General features: G+C 34.3%; 1 protein-coding gene across 2 annotated transcripts; it reads right to left on the reverse strand.

Moving 5' to 3' along the window:
- Positions 1-255: 255 nt before the first annotated feature.
- LOC149476409 (uncharacterized) lies at positions 256-11,795 on the reverse strand. 2 transcript variants are annotated; one of them, XM_089712075.1, is made up of 6 exons: positions 11,656-11,795; positions 5,861-5,953; positions 4,603-4,733; positions 4,166-4,300; positions 3,607-3,725; positions 256-3,104 (listed from the first exon to the last, which is right to left on the reverse strand). In XM_089712075.1, the coding sequence occupies exons 1-6, from the start codon at positions 11,669-11,671 to the stop codon at positions 3,095-3,097; spliced, it is 504 nt and encodes a 167-aa protein (XP_089568201.1). In that variant the 5' UTR covers positions 11,672-11,795; the 3' UTR covers positions 256-3,094. The 2 variants fall into 2 exon arrangements, with proteins under 2 accessions (XP_089568201.1, XP_089568200.1); XM_089712074.1 differs by lacking the exon at positions 11,656-11,795 and having other exon boundaries at positions 5,861-8,047.
- Between the last annotated feature and the right edge of the window lie 2,561 nt (positions 11,796-14,356).

Consider the following 14,356-nt stretch of genomic DNA (forward strand, 5'->3'; position numbering starts at 1 on the left):
TCTAATGAATATTACACCAATCTTGTATTCCAAAATATAATAGAATTGCTACAATTTAGTAAACTTTTGCCCCCGCGCTTTCACCCCCTGTACGGTTTTGATGAAACACAAAGTTTATCAACTCAATCCAATAGTTTCTGAGACAGATTATTATTAATTAACTTACATGTATTAGAGATATTTTCCTTGTCTTTCCATCGACATCTTAAAGGCTTATAATAGGATTTTGGCGAGAAATATAAAGAAAACAAGAAATTGTATTTTTATAAATTTTATTGGAAACAAAATAATAATTATGCTATATATTGCACGTGACTCCGAAGTCGATACACACGATTGAGCAAAACCCACTTTTACTTACGACTTTAATTCAACAATTATTATACATTTACTTATATGCAAGAATTTTTTATTTCAACTTAAGAAAATACACAAACTTTAGGCGTTTAATTTATTTATAATATGATAATACAACATTCGTTTGACAAAATAAAATAATTTTGAAGTTAACAATTATTCTAAACATGAAAAATAAGTTAATTATATTTTATGCATACAACGTTTTGATGTCTCTAAACCTAAAGGATCTTTTGCAATATTAATAACAACAAAAAAGGTTAACAATATGTTCAAATTGTGCATATAAGTAAATAAATATAATACGCAAAGAGATTCTTCCATGAGCTATAATCAAATATGAAACAAAAATCACTGCAATATTTGGGTTTTGAACGTTAAAACAATTTCCTCTATGGTCCCTTGAAGTTGGGATTCTAATGCGTTGGCTAGTTTCTGCCAAAATTTCCTTAAAACAACTATCAGATCTAAACGTTCTTATACATTTTTGTATTCTAAAACAGAGTTTCAAAATCGCACACACGTCGGAAAAACATGATTAACAAAAATAATGCAATATAATAAAAATACCACAAACTAGTAAAAATATAAGAGGCCCGGTGAGGCGTGCTGTATCGCTTTCAAATTAAAATACATGAATACAAATGTTCAGTGAATACAAAAATTGCATTACATTGTTCTGTTCATCCAATACAAAGGTTACGTCAGTACAAAAGTGATACAGTCCGCCATCACCGTATTTGTGACTGAATTCTTTTAATAATAAGACTGGAACTACGGACTGTGCAAAGGTGGGATAGTTTTTGAATAAATGCAGAAAAATATAGCTTTTTACATATTGCTTTAGTGTAAAACTAAAAAGTCTCAAAGCAAGTATTATCCATAAATTTTTATTTTGGACGTCACGTTAATTGGATACTTTAATAGCAACGCGGTCAAGTGTTAACTGAAAATCTAAACACAGTCCATACAACTAAATAATAATTTCAATACATTTGAGATTCTTTCTCTCACCATCATTATAATGAGGGATCCGTGTAATCACTGTTTACAACTGTCATTTGATAACAGTTCAATTAAATCGCTTTTCAAGTTGAAAGCGTTAAATATACGTTTTTATTACTAAAAAAGCGCGTCATTTCGGCCCAAAAAATAACATAAAGCCGCTTACGTTCGCACAAGACAATTTTGTATTTAATAATCACAAAAATAAATCAACCATAGGTTACACGGCCCCGTAATCATAAGTAAGTTTTGCTGTCCGACCAAAAAGCACCTTAACAAAGTTTTAATACAAAAAAACGGCAAGGATAGAACAACATGTTCGTGCAATACAAAGATCTTTGTATCGCAAGAACAACACAACAACTTACAACTACAACAAAACGTACTTATGATACAAATTAAATACAATGGAAAATATCGATCATTCTCTCTCGCTCGCACACAGGCCGTCCCTCTCGCACGTGTCACGCACAACCAGTTTAAATCTTTATATAACTAAACGCGGATTTTTGTGCTTTTGTGCGATAATTATCTGCGTAGGGATGTAACTATTTCGATGCGATTCATCAAAACGATATTCATAAATATCGCGAGCACAATCAAATACAAATTTAACACAATGCGAGTAGCTACCTTACTTTAAAGCTATAAAACAACTAAGTTTTGAAGATATGTCTAAAGGCACAGTATTTGTAAGGGGGTAGTTTGAAAAATTACTTCTTTATACTTTTAAATATATGCAAGACGAAATCATAATACATCCCTACTGATCGCAGATTATTCATTAAAACAGTAATACTGATATCTTTTCAACTTGTTTTAAATAATATATAGATTTAGAATTAAATTTAGTGTTTTTTACCAATTTCACTTTTAGAAAGGGAATCTACGATACCGTTACATTTTGAACGGTATTATAACACTTCATATTAATAAAGTATTATTTATTTGTTCTTTTTTCCACAAACAGCACCCAAACCCGCGGTCTATAGCTAGTTTCGAGGCGAAACCGCCTAATACTATAGTGAGCCCCCGGCTTCACTCATCTGTTCTACCGTACGTTCGTCATTTGAATGCGTTCAACATTAAAATTAAAATTTTGTACATTTACATTCAACGAATGTTCAAATTTCATGAATGCAACAAATTTGAATGACAGAAATTCATAATGTTTATTTAAATGTTTTTGCAAACCAAAATCACATCACGATATTTTTTTATTCGCATATATCGTACATATTATTATTTTTTTATTAACGGAATAAAGAGGGTTTTTTATTTATTTATAGAGAGCATTAAATTAATATTTAGATATTTCACTCAAATGACGAACGCAAATAACAAATCACAGTCAAATATCGGGCTAAGCTGGTATAACCGACGAATGCGCAGTATATTTGTATGTAATAATTCATTTATATTATGTAAAATATATTTTACATTTATCATTTATCCCTAAATCTCGTGTACGGACATACATTATTTTGATATCATTTGTGTAAAAATACAATAATGTTTTAGTGGAGATTTCTTATTTATCAGTTTTAAACTTTCTAACATCGGTATTTATTTAAATTATTTGAGATATTCGAGTTACATTCAAGCTGGCATAGATTCTGTTTAAAATAACGTTAGAAAACATTCTAAAATAAGGGTAGTTAGAGGCTAGTTGTATCCTTGTGTTACGAGATTAGTATCGTCGGTGCGCCGTCGGTTACGGCCAATCAGGTTTTTAACGCCACCTGTAAAATATAAAATGAATTATTTTGTTTTTTGTTTTATTAGTTGCAGTAGTGTGTGGTGTATGCCAGTATTTTACCGTATCGTGTATGGTGTATGTTACTAGTGCACAGTAAACAATTACGATCAGAAGCGAAACTCCGGACAAAACGTTCGAAACGGCTAACTCAAATACGACAACCCTCGTCTCGAACTTTGTAGGAAGTTACGCTACTGTTCATATTCTGTTTACTGTGACATTATTAATGAGTCATTAATGTGTAGTGTATGGTGTATCGTGTGTAGTGAATATCAATAGTATATGTAGTAGTGTCAAGTGTGTTAAGTGTAGCGTAGTGTATCATCTCGTGTATATTTATTGTCACTAGTGTATTGTGAGTTATGATGTATCGGACTAGTATATACTGTTTAGTGTATGTACATATGTCGTGTGTCGGACACCACTAGTGCATATAGTGTGTAGTTTATGGTGTGTCGTGAGTGTGTGTATGTGTGTACACTCACAGCACTTGGTGCGGCTGTATGGCGGCGAGGTGCGCGGGGGAGGGCGGCACGGCGGGCGGCGCGGGCGGCAGCAGCGTCTGCGCCAGACCCTCGAACCGACCGCCGGCCTCGAAACCGTTCTGTTATATGTCAATATATTGTTACGAAATACATATCGACGCAGTTAGAATAATCAACAAATGTAAAGATAGAAACCGAACCAAAATTAATAAAGATTTAGTGAAAGCAGTCAAGACAAAAACATAGAGATTGGCTAGTGACAAAAGTTAAAAAAAATATAACAATCGAATCAAAATGTGAATTTTATGTTTTAATTTTTGATTATGTATAATTTTAACAATTATTTGCATACCATAAGTTGGTGAAACATTGTACTAATATTATTATTTGAAAATGTAACCTGTCTATGTAAATAAACAATTTTATTTATTTTAAAATCGAATAAAAAGTTAAAGACGGAACAATAAGATTTATTTTCCATTTTAACGTAAAATCCAGCATTCGAATTACACCATCTTGTAGCTCTCTTCATCTACCCTCATTTTCCTGAAAAACTCACCGGAATCATGATAGTGGGCCTCAAGGGTTGAATGGAGGGTTGCACCGGGTAGTATGGGTAGTATTGCACCGGGTATCCAATGTATCCCGGGTAGCCCGCCGCCGCTGCGTACATGGCTGCTGCGCCACTATACATCTAGAGTTGGGAAAATTTTATCATGTTACAAAAAATATTGAAGATTATTTGGTAAAATGTTACAAAAATTAATGTTTCTTCGCCAATTGCAATGTTAACAATATTATGGCTGCGATAACCGATTCAGATGCATTAATTGACATGTAGTTCTTCTGTTCTTTCATGTCTTGCATTGTCAGAAGTAACTTATTTGAAAACGACGAAAAAAACTGTTTTTTTAATGTGTATCTTCTCGTACCTAAAAAAAAAACATCCACACCAACCTATAATTCCCCCTTACTACTAAGTTACTAACTACTTACAGGAAGCTGCTGGCTCAGCGCAGGTATAGCCTGGTGGTGCTGCAGCTGGTCGTAGGGCGGGGGCGCATACACACCCCCCGCACCTGCACCCGCGCCGCCAAACGCCACTCCGTAGGGTGAACCACCCGCAACTAATGATTTATTTACTATTTATGGCCTATTCAAATCAGAGCGGAATCTGCTACCGCCTTGGGTATCTATCATATACTATGTAAGAAATTTAATTGCGTACCCATCGCGATATCGCTCTTGTTTGAATAGGCCTTTACAGCTGTATGCCGTTGTGACCACAGTAGGTATACAATAATACAGACTAGATACAAAACGCTCGAATCGGCTCGGTCTCATTTATACCTATATCGATGGGTCTGTTATTTGTGAGTTAACCGTTTTTTAGCTAGTTACGACACTGTTCAGGCGTCTTAACACAGTTATGTTTACTGTGTTAAGACGCCATGGCGATATCACTAACTATTTATTCAAGAAGTTAACAATGAAACTAATGATATTATAAATGTAGCATAAGAGTCTTATGGTACATTTATAATATTTTTATAATATCATTTTCATAATTTTTCCTGTCTTATGATAAGACAGGAAAAATTCGACGACGCGGCACTATGATTTCGCCTCTTGTCCTTTAAAATTTTATCGTTTGGTTGTTTTGAAAATGTTAATTTATATCATTTGCATAAAATAATGCTTAAATCTTATACTGAATCAAAAGTTTAAGAGATAATAACAAATTATGACGACATCAACCTCATAACAAACATAAATGAACTGAATTTTTTTCACAATTTAAAAGAAATCTTATACATTGTCGCAAAAACAAGCATCACAATGTATTCTCAAGAATCTCAAGTCAAGAGCAGAGATGCGTAAAGTGGGCATTCAGAGCTTTTGTTTAAGCCCTAAGACTAATAACATGCGCTTGCCATACAAGTATTTCAATACAAGGTTTACAAGGGGTGACATCTATTGTTAAAACTGAACTACTATTAATAATTACGGAGTAGATCAAACATTAATTTTGTAATAAATATGACATTTACTCGAAATATAAAAATAATATGGAATACAAAATTTCCGATGTCAATGTACAAGCTGGTGAAATAAAGTGACTATTTCGCTTCAATAGTTTCGGAACTTATTTCGTACAAATACAAATTGCTTCTAGTCTATTTCGTACAAATAGTATCCGAGTTTTAAAGTCAGATAAATACATATTTTAATATAGATAAAAAAATAAACTTACCTCCATACTGTGGCGCTGCCTGATGCGGCGGAGCCGGCAAGAAGGGTCCTTGCGGGGGCTGGGGTTGGGGGTAGGCGCCGAGGGGAGGCGTGACTGTAACAACTCGACACTTTAGCATTCGCATCCCACTCGCTAGCCCGAACGGACGTCGCACTGACTACGCCACTTTAACGAGGGTACTCCATCAATTACGAATCATGCAATTTTTCGCATACAGAAATTCAATAAAAATTGAATGAATGTAATTGACTCAACAGCAACACGTACTACACGAAAAATGCCAAGACAATGAACGATAGGAAAGGTTCGCCTCGGTTGTGTTGCGATGGTGCTACGCGGGACTAAACAATAATTGCTTTCAGTGATGCATTGTCGCTAAATTGAATGATAGTATAAGTGATAAAAGTAATGTTATTCATAAATTATTAATTAGTCACATGGTACCCTCTTTAAAGTCGAATGTGTTTCGATTTGTGAATAGCTGAACTGTACGTGTACCAAGGTGTAATTTAGATTCATCAGTGCGACGCCATCTATCGGACAAGTTCGCGCAACAGCGCGCCGCAACCCAAGCCCGAGCATTCACGCGTGACGTAGTGATGTGACCACGACTGTGTTGCTATATTCACAATCTACCAACAATATTATTTGCAACACTACAACGTGGCGAGCGTAAACGACGGAGGCTGAGTGCGTCATTTACGCGCTCACTAGCGCCAGTGTTAACGACAAGCGATGTCCATACAACGCGGTACAAACGCCTTGAATTTTTTTTATTCATACAAAAAAAATTCAGACCTCCGCAATTGGAGACCAAATGATTTGGTAGGCACAAACCTACCAAATGTTATTTACAATGCATTCCTAAAACCAATGGTCACACTCGCTAGTCCTGACCGATGTTTCTGATCAATAAAAATCCAGCGAGTGTGGCCATCTGGGCAGAACATCTTTAACAAAACAATTATCACACGTTCATGAACCTTACGGGGAAAACATTAGTATATTCATTTATATAACATGTCTAAAATCGAGTGCCCTAGTATATGTAGCCGAGGCTTTATACAAGGTCACTCGAACCATATACAAAAGCTTCTATGCTCTATATTGTCCACCTTTGTTCAAGTTCTTCAAAGCTTGTATATATGGCTGTATTCTTGCGAGGCTGGTGTTGCTTCAGACTTGAATATCCACTCAACAGCCTTGCAAAAACAAGTGATTATTAAGACGCAATAGCGTCCAAACAGTGAGCACATTTGTGAACATTCCTTTAAAACAATATTAACTATCGTAAATTATCTAGCTAAAACATGTTTACCAAGATTTCTTGTCGTTAGATAAACGAATCGGTTTAATAACAAAAATCATTTTGCTGTTTTACTAACAAGCGAATGCAAAAAAGCGTTTTTTTGTGAGAAATAAATCTATGATATGAATGCGTCGAAGGACACAGAAACATGCAGTGTGAACAAAAAACTATGACGGTTAGGTACATGCCAGACTATTCAATGTACAAACAAAAAGTGTCGGTGGAACAACGATTAGCAACACAAAATACCAACTAGCTCTTACAACGCAAAATCAATAAACGCTGCATATAAACAGCAAAACCTTATACACGGGACAATACACAAAAATCCTGGTAAAACCCCTTTACAAAATACTTATATATGTCTATCCTGTCCCACTACGGAATGCCAGAGTAAACTTGGAACATTTTACTCTGACAAAAAAATATATTAATATTAGGGTATTTTTAGAAATAATTATGAATGTGTAAGCCCCATAATGTTAAAGCATAACAAAATCAGGAACCCTGTGAAACGGATGCTTAAAATATCGAAATTAGTAGAATTGATTTAGAAAGGTAAATTTACTTAAATAACAGTATATAATTATTTGTATACTAGCATACTTCCCTGTCCTTCTATAAGCTGAGCATGCACCGTCTGCTGAGCAGACGGGAATAAAGATTTGAGAAAATCTCCATTCGATCTTACACTAATAACACACTAACGTCTCATTCCTGTTATTTCATTAATGTACCTTTTTAATTCAATCGTAAAAATAAAATATAAATTAAAAAGGCAAACCTGGATCGTCTGTTACTTGGGAGTAACACGCGATCGACGTTATCTTAACTTAATATAAATACGATATAACTATTAAAGTAATGCAATAATATAATATTGCACCACTTTGACCATCACCCTACAAATAATTGTAATAATAAACCGAAATCAAGCAAAGTAACACTAATAATTCAAAATATTAAGCATCTGAATAAGAAGATATGCCAGTTCCCATTTCGATTTATTAATACAAAATCTACAAAAATCATAAACACTGACAAAATTGTTACACAAAACTCCAAATTACATAATATTTAAAAGTGTAAGTGATTTTTGTAGACTTTCACTTATGTTAGTGACACTCAAACTTAAACATAAAATCAGTTGCAACTTTCCAAATTACACTTGAAGGAAAACTGCATCCAATATTAAAATCAATGTGTTTTTTTGATAATTTCATAATCGACTTAAATGCTCGCGATTTGATCCTTGTTCAGTTTAATTGATATTTCAGTCATTTAATATTACAATTATAAAAAAATCACATTATAACTATCCGTAGTTAATAATTAGCATTATCTATAATGGTATTAGAAAAAACAACCCCATTTCAATCAAACAATGGGATTGTTTAAACACAGAGGCAACATCTACGAAACAAAAAATAGAGAAAAAAAATAAAACAACTATATTTGCCTCCACGTTGAAGAAGGTGCAAAAACACTAGCAAAACAAACATTAAGAAGAATGACGAGCCCTTTGATTAAAAAAAAATAAACAAAATTTCTAGAATTCAATTTTCATGCATTCAAATATTGAATGCACAAAATTTCAAACATGAAATTAAATCCAAAGGGCCGCCATTGTGAAATGAGTGATTGAAAAAAGGTAAAAAAATAAGCTGTAAAACAAATAATCATAGAAAAAATGAAAGAAAGAGCAGACACCTGTTAAATTATCGAAGAACATTGAAGTCCAGAGCGAATTCAAAGTCCTTTTTTGACTTAGACAACTTGTTTTTTTACCATAGTAGATCTATGTCTCGGAACGGTTATATATTAACATCTAGAAGGATAACAAAAGCCAAAACACATAGTATACAGCCAGTTTTCAAACCCCCTAGTCATTAAGATAGCTAGACAACCATTCCGAGGGAGTCGACTTGGTTCCTATGTGATTTTCAGTAGAAATTTCTTCGTAAAACCAGTTTCACAAATGCGTTACCGGCCGCGGCGAGGTGAAGGTCATTGTACGAATTTAAATATTTTGAACGTATCTTCATTGGATTCGCACAGGGTATATTATGTAAAAATAAAAGGCAAAAACTTGAATTTATATTGATCACAATGAGAATAGGAAAATTGATTTTTTTTTATAGATGAGGTGACCTCTGATTAATTTTTAGTCAAACTTTTTGTTTATTCTGCAAATTAAGATTATTTGATAACATACAATAAGACTCTCATAGACATTCTAAAGCAGAATTTGAGAAGTTGGTATTGTCTTACATAAACAATGTTCAAATTAACAAATAATATTGATAGGTAGTGGTTTTAAAATAAAAAAGTTGACAGCAAAAAAATAGCCTAAACATCTTGCTATGAGAATAGCAAAATCAGGAAGCAAGAAAACTAAATTACGCTCCATGTTTTCGAGAGCACCCACACATTAAAAAAAATTAAATCACATAGCAACCAAGGATAGGTTACATTATAGTTATTAACACATACGTTCGTCCACACGCCGATACGCACATATCATATTATATACTATTTCTCCAAAAAAAGAAAAAATAAAAAAGAAATTCTATTCTGTGTTATTACATGATATCGACTTGACTGCCGCGCGCCGACCGCGTCGTTCTGCCACCTGTAGAGGGGGGGCGGTTCTGGGAGGGGCAGGGTATGGAAAGTCATTATTATTGTTCTCAATCGCTGGCTGTATGGCAATAGGCCATGGCCTGTCGCGTTTAAAAATGTATCTTATGGTAAATCTGAACTTATGTGGTACACGGCTGACATATGATAGTCGAGAAGACTGGAAGTGTGATGCACATTAAAAAATAGTAAACATAAATAATTCACTTTTAATAGATGTAAGTTATCATTAGCGGATAGTTTGTGTAAACTAATCAATGGTAAACATACATAAAAAATAATAATAATAGTTTAAAAAAAACTTAAAAAACACGCTTTTTATAGAAAATCGAACTAAAAAATAGAAAATTTTATCAAATTAGTGTATTGTCATCGGTCCTCAATAAATCTACAAAGTTTGAACGAAATCTGGCCGTTTAAAGTGGGTCAAAATCGCGCCCAAAGAAGTCGGTTACAAACAAACAAACATACAGGTGAAGCTAATATAAAGCATGTAATATTTGTTTTTAGAGGGGGATAAATATATTATTCCCGTTGTAAACTTTCAATAAGCTTTAAGTTAATTTACCAGAGAGCGAGCTGCACAAATTGCCCAAATTAAATTGTTAACACCATGGATTCGATTCCTGAACAAAATACTCAACAATCTTTAGAACATTGTTATTTATCTGAAAGATTATTTAGTTATTAACCTAATTTCTATTTGTCCTATAAATTTATGTAACATTAATTTAGTAATGGATCTTATTTGAGTATTTAATTCAATAAAGGATATTTAATTGTATTTTCTAATCTTATTTTACATACTAATAATCATAAAAAAAAAGTCATTACTGTTTAGTTTTAGTAAGATGGAGTTTACAAAAGATAAATTGCCAATAAGGATATGGTTTTTTATTTAAAGAACTAATTAGCTTGTTTAAAATAATGTTGTGAATTTTATTCTTATAATGCAACTTATGTTTAAGCATAATCAATACTACGGAACCATTTCAGATTAAATAAATAAAAGTTATATGAGGATGGATAGTAACAATCAAGTACCCCATATTCATTATATTCTATTTGTGTTTATTTATTTATGGAAGATTTCTATTTCTTGCTGCAATGGAATAAAAAAACTGTTTTGTCAATCTATCAGCCATTTGTGATTTTCAGACAAAGGGCTTTCTCATTAATTTTAAATTTTAATTCCTTTTGTATTTGGAATGTTTGAAAAACCATAATTAATAGTTCTGATATAATAAAATATGTATGGATCCTAAATATAGTATGTATTATAGATAGTTAAAATAATCAATGTAAGTTTTGCTGCAGCTATATTCTTATGTACTCCAAGGTTTTAATTATATAAAAAAAGGAAAACAATTTAAATCATTACGATTGTTAAAGAGTAGGTATTCGCAAAACAGATTTGCTTATTGGAATATTAATAGCAAAACGAGATTCTAGAACAACGAAAATTACATCCTATATCGAAATGATCTTCAATATTAACCCTAAATACTTTTTTCTGTGTGTATATCATTAGTTCTGTGCAAAATTATTCAGATAACATTTATTGTAATGAAACAATTACGATGTTACGAGACATCCCGCCTTGAAATGCAATGTTCACCATCTTGGATTTCACAGTATTGATCCGACAGTGCTATATAATATACTATGTTTTGTACATGTAAAATTGGATTAAAACACCATAAATAGTCAGGAAAATACGTTTAAAGAAACTGTAATAGCTAATTTATTACAAATTCCTAAGATCCAGCTTCTATGACGTTACATATGTCAACCTTCATAATAATTTTAAAGAACAAAGAAATTTGTATATAAAGTGCATAAATACCTTTTTTGTCTGCCATTTTATTTATTAAAGGGATCTTACTAAGCAAATTTTAAATATACAATAGAGCGATTACAAGTTAATTGGAAAATTCGCGATGATTTACAAAAACGCAGTCGCACTAAAGTTCCTTTGATACTCGCCACTAGGGATGCTCGATGAACATCGATGTTCGATGATCATCGATGTTGAAAGCAAAAACATCGCTGTTTTAACATCGATATTGCTATACGAAAAATATCGTAACATCGATGTTAACGGCATCTGTCATCGATGTTAACTCACGGCCTCACGCACGACACGACCAATGCAACTTACGAAGTTACGAAACAAAATAATTATGTCTTTTATGAACGCATCCACAACACAAATCAAGTTTATTTTGAACTTTGAACGCGTATTCATTCATTCAGGGCGCACCGGTCGTTCCTTTTATCAACAAAGAAATAGATTAAAAGGTTCTTCTTTATCAAAATTACTCTTCCTGCAGTCAATTGATAAAAAATATTGGAATATGTAATCATTTGATCTCTTTCTTAATAAATTCCGAACTTTTACACTGTGTTTTATTTTTTTGTCAGTTATTATTGCATATATCATCGATGATATCCAACATCGATGTTCAGTTTTCGATAAATATCGAATATCGATGTCGGGCTTTCGATTATGACATCGATGTCAACATCGATGTTTTTCGAATATCGATCATCCCTACTCGCCACAGAGCAAGTAATATAGTAATACTCGCAACGACACTAGTGATGCCTTGGGTCAATACTTCTCAACAGTCATTGCTGTTATGTACCGATTTTTCGGTTAATAAAGTATCGATTTTTAAAATGTGAATAATTTAAATATACATTTAATAAGCGTTAACACAATGTTAACACAGCTTGGTGATGTTTAATAGAAGTCTAGTTGAATAAATAATAAATAAATATTATAGGACATTATTACACAAATCGACCTAGTCCCACAGTAAGCTCAATTAAGGCTTGTGTTGTGGGTACTAGGCGACGATAAATATAATATTTAATAAATACATATATATAGATAATAACACCCAGACCCAGGAACAAATAATTGAGTTCATCACACAAATATTTGCCCTGACCGGGGATCGAACCCGGGACCATCGGCTCAGTAGGCAGTTACTTTACCACTGCGCCAACCGCGTCGTCAACTGTACATGATTACATGATAAAACATGATTGAGTCTGAGTTTATAGACTAGACTTATCCCGTAATAAAAAATTAAGTAGGTGTATAAAAAATGTCTATTTTACATAAGCTTAGATCACCTAAATACGTAGGGAATGGAAATTTTTTGATACATATAAAATTTGAATTATGTACTATTTAACATATTAATATATTATTGTAATTAAACTAAAAACCCGCATTAAGATGTTTGTCTGCAGTCTGCACTGACTTTTCAGAAACTTCATTTCCTACTCTGGCATAGAGGTCCGCGCCGCAGTCCAAAAGCCCAGCGGCGGCGCGCCGGGTGCGGCACCCGGTGCGGCGCGGCGTCGCCGGCGTGGACTAGTTATTTTTAAAGTTATTAGGGGGTGGACGGGCAGTAGAAAAATCTCTCTTTAAGTTTAATAAAAAAAATATTTTTATTAAAATTAAGTAGCTTAACTATTTAGTCATGAACATGATTATTATAAACATTGCCAATAATTTTATTGGCAATGTTATGTCAGAGCAAGCAAAGGAGCAGGTGGGCCACCTGATGTTAAGTGGTCACCACCGCCCATAAACACCTGTAACACTTCTAGTGTTACAGGTGCTTTGCCGGCCTTTTATGGACAAACAAGCTCTTTTCTTGAAGGCCCCAATGTCGTAGTCGTTCGGGAACACCGCAAGTGGCAAATCGTTCCATAGTTTCACCGTACGCGGAAGGAAGTTGCGGGTGAAGCGGACAGTGGTGGAGCGCCAACCATCCAGATGGTGCGGATGGAACTGGTTTTTACGGCGCGTGGTCCAGTGGTGGAACTATGCGGCTGGTAAAAGGTGGAACAATTCCTCAGAGCACTCCCCATAGTAGATTCTGTACAGTATACAGAGAGACGCAATGTCTCTTCGCACTGACAGTGGATCGAGCCTATACGGTCATCGACAATTCGAGCTGCTCGACGTTGGATGCAGTCAAGAGGAAGGAGTTGATACTGTGGGGCTCCAGCCCAGAGATGAGAACAGTACTCCATATGCGGTCGCACCTGAGCCTTGTACAGCTGAAGTCGGTGGGCCGGCTTGAAGTACTGTCTCGATCTACTGAGCACACCAAGTTTTTTCGAGGCTAATTTAGCCTTCGCTTCCAAATGACTGCGGAATTGTACGTCACTCGAGATTTCAACTCCGAGGATTCCGATATACTAAGGGGAGTACTTTTAAACCGATGTTCTACGACAAATGGGATCTTTTAAGCGGTGAACGAGCAAACCTGTGTCTTTAGGGGATTGAACTCGACAAGATTAAGTTCGCCCCAATCCGAGACTTCTTGGAAAGAAGACTCGACTTCAGACACAAGTTTGTTTCGACTCTCATTGAGGCTTTCCTTTGAGGTGGCATAATCGATATATCGATATAGTACATCGATATAGTAGACATTGTCTACTATATCGATGCGACGATGCCGTGTTGTAGACAACAACGCGTGCGTGACACATGGTTCGCGCGCAAAATTTGAACTCGGCGC

This window comes from Colias philodice, chromosome 28 (assembly GCF_061535455.1).
Source record: "Colias philodice isolate Cphi_HAF_F1 chromosome 28, ilColPhil1 Martin Lab GWU primary, whole genome shotgun sequence".
NCBI lineage: Eukaryota > Metazoa > Arthropoda > Insecta > Lepidoptera > Pieridae > Colias > Colias philodice.